The sequence below is a fragment of the Thunnus maccoyii genome, chromosome 21 (genome assembly GCF_910596095.1).
Source record: "Thunnus maccoyii chromosome 21, fThuMac1.1, whole genome shotgun sequence".
NCBI lineage: Eukaryota > Metazoa > Chordata > Actinopteri > Scombriformes > Scombridae > Thunnus > Thunnus maccoyii.
In genome coordinates, this window is record NC_056553.1 from 3790021 (window position 1) to 3802497 (window position 12477).

The following is a 12477-nucleotide window of genomic DNA, read 5'->3' on the forward strand; positions in this document are numbered from 1 at the left end:
TCACCATAAACTGGTAATTATTATGACCGATGTCTTTGTTTACCATCCATGTTGACAACTGTTCAGAGAAGCCACAGAAACACTTCGTCATGGTGACAGGACAGATGAAGGACAGATGAAAAACAGATGAAGCAACAGAAAAAAGATGTTTTTGGCCAAACACAAACCACAATAACATTCATCAGCATGAATGTGCTGTTTATAATCTGCATTTCACTGGAAGTGTTGGCAAACAGAGTGAACTTAACTTGACTTTTAGTCAGCTTGTTTTATTTTGTTTTTAACTGGTCAGGTTGTAGCTTTGTAGAAAATATCTTAATTTTCTTCTTTTTTCCTGGCAAATATGTAAAGCATCAAATAAATATTTTAGATTCCCATTTTAAAAAACATGTAAATCTTTAACTGTAAACTTTAACTGTAAATATGCATCATGCAAAAACAAAAATTTGATTGAATCGAATTAAGTTGAGATATCTCCCGGCCTTACGTGGGGGATCAATATGTGTAACACACAGAACACAAACTGGATCATAACTGGGATTATTTTGATTCCAAGCTGAGGCAGTTTATGAAGAGTGATCATTGCATTTTGTCTTTTCTATTTCTTGTTTGTATTTTGTGTAACTGCATATGTATTTTTGTTGCACTGTATGAGTTTTAGCTGAAGCAGTAAATTCTTGGATATGTGGATTGATCCATCAATGAGACTGATTGAGTTATATATTCCAGACCAGCATGTTAAGTGGGGTAAACTGGTTGTCTTGTAGTAAAGTCTCTACAAACCTGTGGTCCACCCACAGAGGTATTCACTTATTTTCAGTGTGGAAAGACCGAACTGACCTTTTACCATCATATATTTACTATTGTTATCAGCTTGTTTGGCTCATTCACGCAATTCCAGCAGAGCTCCAACCAACTTCCACATGAGCAGAGGTCTAATCAGCTAAAACACTGGAAACACTTGTGTGGGTGTGCAGGGCCTTTAACATTTCCTCAAAACTTTTTTCATTTCAACTTGGTGGCTGCAGGACTTCTTTTCCCCACTTGCTGGTGACAAAGTTTTGATAAACACTGACCTGTAGTGAACATTGACTCCACACACAGGTGAAGTATGTGCTGTACGTGGTGTTTGTGCGCAGTGATCCTTCAAAGACACTCATCAGACTGGTTTCAGTGGAGAGTTTCAGTGTTGCTGATGATCCAAACATCCATTCAAAGGCTTTTCCTGCATGAAGAGAACAAAAAGCCTGAGAGGGAAGAAAAATCAACAATGGAAAATATTCGTCACAAATTAGCGTCTGAATGTTTTGTCTTAGATATTTTGGGTATTTTTCAGTTAAAGCTCTATCAAGTATGTCACAGGCTATTGTTTTTAGCCTCTTCCACAAGACAGTTGTGGATTAACCCATGTTTAATAAACTAGTGCAGTGCCTGTTCAAAACGTGTCTGATCGGAATGGGCCAATTTCTCAATACCAAGAGAGGATTGTGTCCATCCCCTAAACGCCTCTAATGCAGGCTATCAGTAGACGCTATAATTTACCGATGCTCGATGTGAGGAACGGGAATAGAACTTAACTCTCAAACTTTTCAACTTTTCTCAATTCATTCTATATGGTACTACTTATCACTACAGATGTAATCCCATCTCTGACCACTGCTCTGCTTTATATAGAGAGATAGAGAGATGGTTTTACTGATTTTTTTCCACCACACCATCACCTGCAGTGGGAGACACTCATACACATCAATCACAGGCCAACACAAAAGGAAACAGAAAAAATTTCAGACACAAGTAAAGCTGCTTCAGGTCTCTCTATGCTTCAAAGCTATTTTTGTGGCATTGTTTTGTAAAGTTGTCAATTACAGTGATGGCAGATTTGCTCTTCTTGTACCTGGAACCAAAAATAAATCATGTTGAATGGTTTTAAAAGGCGACATTCATACTGACAGACACCGTATGAATGTGTTCTTATGTGCTGCCTAACTTCCATATTTATTTCAAACCACTCTGTAAGGATTGTAATACAGTAACAGGCAGGTAAACATTTAAAAATAGACCTAAAGCAAATGCATTCATTTCAATTGATGTATAATTGACATTACAATACAGAAAAAGAAACAAAAACAGCAGCAATAACAAAAAAGCAACAAGAGCTTTGAGAGCATTAGTGAGGTCCAACACTGATGTTGGGAGCCATAAGGCCCGACCCGAAGGTGTTGGACGGGGTTGAGGTCAGGGTTGAGGTCAGGACTCAGGACTGCAGGCTAGTCAAGTTCTTCCACACTCAAATGGGAAAACCATTTATGGAGATGGATTTTTGCTCAAAGTCATGTTAAAACAGGAAAGAGCCTTCCCAAATTATTGTCTAAAGTCACTATATTTAGGTGTGTTCACATACTCTTGGGTATATTGTGGATATTACTGAAATCAGTAAAACCATCTATCTGTCTCTCTAAGGAATCCGTCTGTCTGTCTGGTGAAGTTATTACATAAGAAGGTATCGAGGTATATCGCAATATCTGAACAAACCTGAACATATATGGACATGATTGAGAAACTACCTCCTGGAAGGGTGTGTGTGTCTTTCTGTGAGTCATCAGCTCATTATAATGGTTCCTCTTTTTGTGTGAAGCTGCAATATATATAAGATGAAACCTCTCCAGTTAGTTTTTGTGGGTTGAACCGTTATTAGCTGAATAACGAAGCTCTTTCCAGCTGAAATCCAGAAGCAGTTTTGGTGCCGTGCAGCATTTGAAGATGATGTCTCTCTCCATCAGCCGTTGGATGTGTCTGCTCACTGTGATGACTGTGATGCTCTCATTTCAAGGTACAGCTTTTCATTTATTGTTTGCTCTGTTTTGATTAAAAGGTTGGAAAGAATAGATAGTGATGAATTGTCAGGCCTTAATGCAATAAAGCACAATATCAGATCTTTTGTGGGTTTAAATTTAATCACAACTATTTACGGCTGCAACTAACAATTATTTTTATTACTGATTAATCTGTCGATTATTTTCTTGATAAATCAGTTAGTTGTTTGGTCTTGAAAATGTCAGAAAATTGTGTTGATCTCCGTTTCCCAAAGTAACCTAAAATGTCTTGTTTTGTCCCGACCAACAATCCACAATCCACAAAGATGTTCAGCTTACTGTCACTAAAGAAACCAGAAAATATTCACATTTGAGAAGCTGGAATCAGAGAAAAAAATTACTCAAAACTATCAATTAATTATCAAAATAGTTGGTGATAAATTTTGTTGATCGACTAATCATTGCAGCTTTACCACTATTGCATAAGTACTGTATGAAAATGTTTCTTGAAACCAATAAATTCATTTACTACAGTTTTTGGGATCTGGTTTAGCCAGTTGGTCTGACTCTTAACCTCAATTATGATTTCTAAACGTCTCAATTAAACCAAGAACTGGACTAAAACAAAATGGAGTTACTAAAAAACATCCTCAGCTTCCAGGTAAACTAGGTCTGGCCAGGAGTTACTTATGAAGTATGTAATGTAGATAAATCTCTTTCTAGCTCAACTGAGACATGGTGGACAAAATCCACAGTCCTCATTCTGTGTAAAAATGCATTCTGTTTACACCTGGCATTAAGATGAGTCTTGGGTGAACAGGAGATCTGGCCATGCGGTGCATGATGGATGGGCACAAGATAGACTTGATAAATATGCTTCCCGCCTCCTCAGACATATTTTTACAGAAAAACGTTTTTGTCAAAGTAATTTCAAACCTTGAGTTTGGTGTTGTTTTATTTTTATTATTTCAATAAAGAGAGATTAGTTAGAAGTGTATAACAATATTTATCATTGTTAGCAACAGAGAAAGACTTTTGCATTTAGTCAACATCAGTATGAGTCCTCTTCATTAAGTGTAAACACATATGAAGATACAGTAGGAGATAGGATAGGAACCCCTGGATTTGTTATTACCATTAATATTACATATTTTTGTGTCTTTTAAGATCATTTTATCATGTTTTTTGTGTATATTGGCATGTTTTTGTCTATTATTAATTAATATCAACATTGCTTAATTAAATTAAATATTATTAATACAGAGCAGGAGAAAACAAGACGGATTGGGTCAGTCTCTGTCAATGAAACTAAACATGACTTTCAGTAGGTTTAGAGCATTTCTAATACAGATTAACGTAACAATTGTACATTTTTTGTCATTCCGTTTCTATGGAAAGCATATTAACAATTTAATTTTACGTTTTGTTTGAAGTCTGATTATCTACACTTCTGTAAGAAGACCTACGTACCTGTCTGGGTACCTCTCAGTGTGTAACAATGTGTGCTTACTATTTTTATTTTTACTGAATAATGACAGTATATTTCTGTGTATGTTTGTGATGATTTGTTACAGAGTATTCGGTGGATGCATATCGTGTGTCCTGCTGTACTAAAACCAGGTACCGTGTGAAGTGGCCAGTCCAACAGTGTGTCAAACAGATGCCTCGAGTGGGTTGTGTCTCTCATGCCTACATGTAAGCACATCTTTAAATACGCTCACAGATATTCTCCTTCCATTGTCATTTCCTATAATGTCAACCCAGTCTCACGGCAATTCGTGAAATGAAATTTAATCTATCTATTCGTGCTCATGGACATGACTTTTCCATTTTTTTTTCGTGGCAGTTAGCAAGACTTTCAAACTAATGTATTTCAGTTGGAAGTAGGTTTTGTGCCTGCAGAACGTTTTTTTTTTCTGTCAGTCGGGATTCTGCAGGTATAGATGCTTTATTGTTTTTCCTCATTTGTGATTTTATCCTTGTTTTTGTTTGTTGTATAATAAACTCGATGAGCCATAAACTGTGCAGTAAACAGAATTTGAAGCTTTGTGATTGGATGATTTCTTGAGGCAAAGCAGTTTGGGACTCGTAGTTGACTAAAGCTTTATCATGTGCCTACACAGTCCCCTAGATTTTTTATTTCAACACAGCTGTTATTTGTTTATACTGATGAATTCATCAACTGGGTTTCCTGTTTCATGTCCATGCAAGCGTTAGAAATACTTAAACACGCCACACGTCATGAAACAGTTAATTTGGAAAAATGAATGGGATTACTTTTTCTTGTTTCACTGTTTACTTGTTTTACTGATGATTGTTATTACACCTCTTTGTTGTAAAAAAACAATTTAAAAAAAAAAAAAAAAAAAAAAAAAGAACGAGATTACTTTCACCCAAGCTGCCCAAAGTAGAACCTCCAACTTCACATGTTGGATTTATTTGTAGGCCTACTTTTTAAATAATAATAATAATAATAATAATAATAATAATAATAATTATTATTATTATTATTTCTGAGCCAAAGGGCTCTCTCTCTCTCTCTTTATATATATATATATTCACACGATAGATAGATAGATAGATAGATAGATAGATAGATAGATAGATAGATAGACACCTACATTTTTGTTTTAGGTCTATTCTTTTCTATTGACCTGCGTCCACATCAAGTTTCTGTCTGCTCAAACAAATAAAAAGGCTGACATTCCTTTTATTCTCAGTGGAAAATGCAATATTTAAGATAGTTTCGGCATTAAAATGCATTTTGATGACATTTCTGGTGAGAAATGTGCAATTTGTTTTCATAATATTCATTCAGTGAATGTATATGATGTTTAGTTTGTTAGTTATTAAGGACAGACACACACACAACGTTGGAGTACTTTATTGGATTGATACACAAATTGCCGTGATCTACTGAAAAATGGTCATTCTGATGTTTTGTGATGTCCTCAACTTTCCAACACTGTGGGCTCCATCCTGAAAGTAAAAAAAAATGTTATTGCTACTAAAATCATTGTTTTATTGTGGTCAAATTCTATATAGATCCAAATATATTGGACAACTGGATCATTGAGCGTAATTTTCTTCTATGTGTTTGCACAGGGGCATTACTGAAATGATAAAAGATTCCCAACTCTTATGAGTTAACAACAACAGACAGAAACTCTTGAACTAATGTTTAATTAGAGGTTTTCTGGAAAAGAGCATCAGCCAAATGACCAAATATTCAGGTAATGTCTCATGGTTTTATTTCTCTGTTTCCTGTTTCCAGGGTTAGAACATGGAAGGGATGGACCTGTATCAACCCACACTCCCAGTGGCTGAGATGGCAGCTGAAGAAGGTAAGGATCTGCCATGAAACAAGACTAAGACTCTACAGTCATGCTGGTGGCTCTGTGCAACCCTGTCTACTAGAAATGATGTTCATATACTACTGAATTGCAACAGCAAATACGTTTTGTCAGAAACTTAATGCTGGCTGACTTACGTTTCCTGTCAACATAATGAGAAAATGTTGTTAATTAAAATATTTGGCAAGTTGCAAAAATGTTGATAGTGAACGATTCAACATAATTCTTTTTTTCCACCAAAATATCTGATCTTGCAGTAAAATATCTGCTAGTGGAAACTACAGCATCATTAAACTTTTTATGCTTATGTTTAGGCACTGGCAGCACTTGGTTAAGGTTAGGGAAACATCATAGTCTTGGTTTAATACAGAAAAAATTCTGCAATGATTTGAAGCACATGATTATTAACCCAACCTTAACCAAACTGCCTTTGTTCCATAAAACTAACAAGGTGTGATTCAGGGTGCAAAGCCAGGTCACTGGTGTCAGAGTCCTGCATCTCTATGTCCTCCATCCAACCAGACATCCTCCTTCCGACTTTAAACCATGTACACAAGGCCGTATTCAGATTGTATGTCTGAATATCGCTCCCTCTCTTCATTCACTCTTTAGCTCGCTCAACCACAGCAGCTCTCTCTCTCAGCTCCACTGTCTTTATAACATCCTCCAAAAAAACAAATACTTGAAAAGTCTATCCAACTAACAATAAACCAAATCAACCAGTATGCAGTAAATATCCTGCACTTTTCTGTCTAACTGTTCCCCTTTCTTTCTATTATCACCTCCCCCCTCACCCTCTCTCCACTGCAGGGAATCTTTAGGTGTCGTCGTTCCCGTTACGGGTTCTAATTGCAAGACGTGGAGGAAGATGTTGCAGCATAACCAACACATCAAGGCAACAGAGCTACTCTGAACATTTTCTACTGATTTACTATTCATTTCATTCGTTAAAGTATCTGTTTAAAATGTATGCCATTTTATATCAACTTTAAAACCAATTTTTATGATCTTATTTTGTAAAATGAACTAAAACAGTAACAGCAGACTGGTTCTTTTTTTGATTTGAACCAGGAACCAACAATAAAGCATATTAAACTGATTTAAATTGAGTTGAGTCATGTTTTTCACACATACAATGTCTGGCTTTGACTGGCAATGCAGCATCAATGGGGAAATATTAACTTGATAGTAACATGAATATTTACAAACTGGCAAAGAGGAAGAAAAGGGCTTCCCCAAACTGTTGCCACACAGTTAGAAGGCTGTTGTCTGACATATCACTGTATGCTGTAGCATTAAGATTTCCCCTCATTGGAACCATTAAAAACAGCCTCAAACCAGAAGTACAAAAAGTATGTGGACCGGGATGTGCTCCGGCTATAGACAGTAGTGGAAAGTAACTAAGTACTTAAGTACAATTTTAAGGTACTTGTACTTGAGTATTTTCATTTGATGCTACTTTATACTTCCACTCCACTACATCTTAGAGGGAAATATTGTACTTATTGTACTCCACTACATTTATTTGACAGCTTTAGTTATTAGATCTTTATTATTTACTTATTATATTTAATATTGCATTCAGGGCTGGCGCTTGCCAATTTGGTGTCCTTGGAGAGATTAGGATTTGGTGCCCCCCCCACCCATTACCCAACCAGTACTGCCTGATCCCCATCAGCTCATTGTGCTGTAAAAATATGGACAACAAACATCAGACACCACAATAGTGTGACAACACTGATCATGGTTTGGGTTGAAATAAAATAAAAAATAAAATAAAAACGGCTGCAAATGTCCTGATACCTCACTAAATACACTTGCTTTTGTCGGTTGAAGCAGGAAGTGAGCATTGGATTTGAGGTGGTTTCGAACCGTGCCCTCTGCTGATTTCCAACTTTTAGTGAAGAAACTTCCAAACCACCCACCAACCCCTCCTTCTCCTAATATGAAAAGTCAGCTCATATAGATCCCATGTGAACTGCATCACTTTAGAAATGTTGAGATGATACGTACTGTTGAAATGTTAATATGCTACATATTACACGTGTTGAAATGTAGATATTCAACGTTTCTGTGGTTTGCAGAAACGAACAATGTCAACATTTTATTCTGGTGACCAGGCTGTATTTTGAAACAGTCAATAAAATTCATTAAATAGTGAAGCTGCCTGTTTCAATACTTTCATTACTTATTAATGTAATAAATATACAAATTTCAATTAGATGGTAATCTGCATGAGAAATTAAGAAAAAGAAAAAAAAAAGGTTATAATAATCATCCACTTATAGTGATCAATTTGACCCGGACGTAGGTGATCACTATAAGCAGTTTCCACTGTATTTAAGTTAGCTATGTTCCTTTTCTTAATATAGAAATGATATGATTTAATATATTTTATTGTGTTAGTATTACCATGATAATGCAAGTATGTAATAGTAGATAATATTGGTATTTGACTTGAAACTTTATAAAATGGAACCATAGTTGAGTGTAGTTCTAGCTCATTTGAAATTTTTTTTTTTTTTTTGGAGAAAGGTCCAGTAGGTGGTGATATTGCCTTAAAAATGAATGGAAAAAAAGCAAGGAATCTCTGACTGTATGTTTGTATGTCCTTCATGTATCTCTTGAACTGTTCAGCAGATCGACTCCACACTTGGCGGGTGCATTGCTGGGGAAAGAAGGGAGTGCCGTGTTGAATTTGGTGCAATTTGGACACACAGCAAAATAAATATTAATAAATCTAAACTCTGGATGAACAAGCCATTAGCTGCCCCGCTCTGCAGAGGCAATTTTTCCAATTGTTTCATGGCGGTTACGTTCTAAAGCACAAATAAACAACCATCCGACACTCAACAGGTGATTTATAGATGAACCATTTAATCCATTGCACTTCTACATTTGTTGAAGATGCATTTGTCAGAGGTCATCAGGGCTCCTTATTGAGTTAAAGAAAGAGCCATCACGAGTCAGTCACCGCTGCTCGGGGTGGAAGCGGTGCTGACTGGAGTTGTGAGCTGGGATGTTTGGGCTGTGGTAGAAGGTCTCTGTTTTCTTCTGGATCACACATAATAACAAAGACGAATACACATGAGACCCATTACAACAGTGAGCAGAAAGCATTGTGTTACTAAGCATTGTTATTTCTATGAAAAAAAGTGTTTTGCAGAAAGATCAATATCATGAGTGTGTGGTAAGTGTGTGCTGAGGATGATATTATTATTAAGTATACTCACAGGATGTTATTCATGAGTCTTTTCACTGCCTTTAACTTCGGGTTCAGGCAAAAGCGAAGGCCGTTATTCTTGATGACTCTGTTGAAATGGACATTAATATAACAGATGAGTCATGCAGGTAGACTGGTGGGTATCATGACTGTATTCTTTGTTTCTCCCTTCAAAAGTCATGGCAGTGCTTGTTTAAATGTCACTGTGGCTTTAGCAGGAGTTAATACTCTTGTTGTTTGTAACTTTAGTGGCTGTTCTCTGTCAGTAATATATTTTGGAATCATTATAACTAACTCTGTGTTTTCATTCAGGTCACACAATTTTGTGACATTTTATATTGCATGTCATTAACTAAAAAATGTAGGGCTGTATTTGACCTATACCTCTATATCAACTGAATATTTCAAATTCTTACAGAATTTCCACTCTGTCACAGAATATGGTTGGTGGGTGGATCTGGATGTCTTTTATTTCAGATTCTCGGGGAAACGTTTCCTGAAATGACGACACATACAGTGCTCTCCTATTTCAACCACTAGAGAGGAAGACAAGGAAAAACATAATTTCATTTAATCAAAAATCCTTTGGACTGTGCAGAATTACAGCTCATAGCTACCAACATAGCCAAAATAAATACTTTTTATTCTTGTACTCTCATTGTTTGTCTGTCGACCATACAAACCTAATGTTGTCTGTGTAATATTGTCTATCCAAAATGACAAAAAGAGGAATAAAAACTTACTTTGGGCTGCAGAGACCATGACGTCCAGGAGCAATATCACTTTAATGATGCTGGACATTGTTGAGACTGGTGCTCCAAAAAAAATCTTGTTCCTTGTAAACAGACAACAAACAAATCCTGTGTGTTTGCTCACCGGTTTGTTCATCTATGACTTTTGGACAGCCTGTTTAGGTCTAAGTGTGGTGCAATGTATAACAGTTCCCTAATTGTAGTTTTATATGCAGCAAATACCAATAAGTGTGAGGAAAGCACACAATGCTGTTGTATTTCAAAGCTGAGATTGTTAGATAATAGGAAGGTGATAAATAGGTTTGCTATAAAATTTGGGTAAGAATTAAAAAAGGAAAAACTGCAAATCATCTTTTATATGATAACTTCAGCGTTTCGGTTTACGTTTCCTGTCGGCTTCCTTCTTTCCGTGTTAAATCATTACTCCTCCAGAATCTGCTGAATCTCATTGTAAGAGGGTCTCCTGGGTTCCCTTGTATATGAAGTGAGAAATAAAGGACATAATGTTTATCCTAATATTACTTAAACTCTGTGACACTGCAGCTTGGTGGAATATATCATTGTAGATGTGGTGCATGGATAACTGCTGAAAAAGAACAATAAACTTCATCAAGCCATTTGTGTCAGTGAGTTGGATAAATTCACAAATGTAAATTAATGAATGAAGGGAAATGTTTAAAAAGTGTATGAGATGTTTAGTCTTTGACATTGATAACAAGTGTGAAATTACAAATGTAGAGTAGGACTTAAAGCAGACACTTATTTATAATTACATCTCACTGTGTGTTGAATTTATGCTGCACTGGAATTAAAACTGATCTGCAAAAACTGGGAGTGAAAAATGAATGTTTGCTTGACTATTAAGACATCAGAAGCACAAATACTCACAGCGTCCTGACAATGTGCCAACGTTTGGCAACTATTAGAAAGCAACAATAATAATAATAAATAGTCTCCTGATCATAACTCACCTCAAATTTTGTTCCCTTCTTAAACTCTGAAGAAGACGAGTAGTGGTTGAGGTGTTTCAGTGGACCAGGACTCCAACCAAGAACAGTTACATTGCTGTTTATACAGTATTTGAACCAAAGATCATAATATTTATCAAGACAGGTTTGAACTTTAAAAAATCTGATATTAACACATGACCCAGGTTACACACACCTATTTCTGTCAGGAAAGAAAAGATTGAAATAACATTTGACTTATGCCAAAATTTTGACTAAAATGTTAAAATTTTATGTATCATATCATTTTTTCCTTAGTATTCAATACTTCTGACCTAACAAGTCATAATTTTTGGGTTACCTTTTTTTTTTTGTAACATTTAATCAAAAGTCTGGAGCTTTGTTAAGTAAAAATTGACCTGTGACATAAGTTCAACTTTAAAAAGAAGACGTATCATTTTGACTTACTGTGAGAATTTTTCTCTCAGTTCATCTTTTTTTTTTTCCTCTTGAAAAATCAGCTTCCATACTTATAATATAAAACTCTAGTTCATGTTTTATGTGACATCATTCTTGGCAAATAACACAGAAATAGCAAACTCCTACAATCTGCTGTACTTTAACAGGACATTGAAGTGCTTCAGCTGCAGTATAAACATATAAAGTATAGTCTGCACGGCTGGATTACCAACCGGGTTATGTCAATCTAAGGTTGAGGCCCAGTCAAAAGGCCAATTTCATCTGGGAAAAGCTCAAACCCTCCTGCTCAGGATAAGCAGGTATAGATGATGGATGGAAGGATGCACTAAATAAATAGAAATATCTTATTGATGAGATTAAAGATATTCGTTTTTTAAGTGGGAAACTGAAATATATATTATTTTATGCTTACATGTTTGCCAGGAAGCAAATTTGGCCCGTATGAGATGAGAAAATTGTTTATGTTTTTAGAATTGTATATAAAATCTTCCACACTGAGAAAGATGAGTTCATTAGATGCAAATAAAACATTTTGTGGAACAAGTAAAATAAAATAAAAAGTAGAAAATTAAGATATTTTCTACAAAGCTACAACCTGACCAGTTAAAAACAAAATAAAACAAGCTGAATAAAAGTCAAGTTAAGTTCACTTTTGTTTGCCAACACTTCCAGTGAAATGCAGATCATAAATATTCATGCTGATGAAAGTTATCGCGGTTTGTGTTTGGCCAAAAACATCTTCCTCTTTTCTGTGGCTTTTCTGAACAGTTGTCAACATGGATGGTTTTTTGGTGAAGACTCCTTTATATTTTTCATTATAGTTTCATCAGCAGGGTTTGTTTTGCTGCTGAGAAGAACACCGCTCTAGGGTTAGCGGCTAGAGTTAGCGGCTAGCATTAGCATTGACTA

General features: G+C 35.8%; 1 protein-coding gene across 1 annotated transcript; it reads right to left on the reverse strand.

Annotated features, from left to right (window-relative positions):
• Window positions 1-9087: 9087 nt before the first annotated feature.
• Window positions 9088-10190, reverse strand: LOC121888538 (C-X-C motif chemokine 10-like). Its single transcript, XM_042400143.1, has 4 exons — window positions 10133-10190; window positions 9806-9917; window positions 9400-9477; window positions 9088-9220 (listed from the first exon to the last, which is right to left on the reverse strand). Exons 1-4 carry the CDS (start codon window positions 10188-10190, stop codon window positions 9133-9135), a joined length of 336 nt encoding a protein of 111 aa, XP_042256077.1. The 3' UTR covers window positions 9088-9132.
• Between the last annotated feature and the right edge of the window lie 2287 nt (window positions 10191-12477).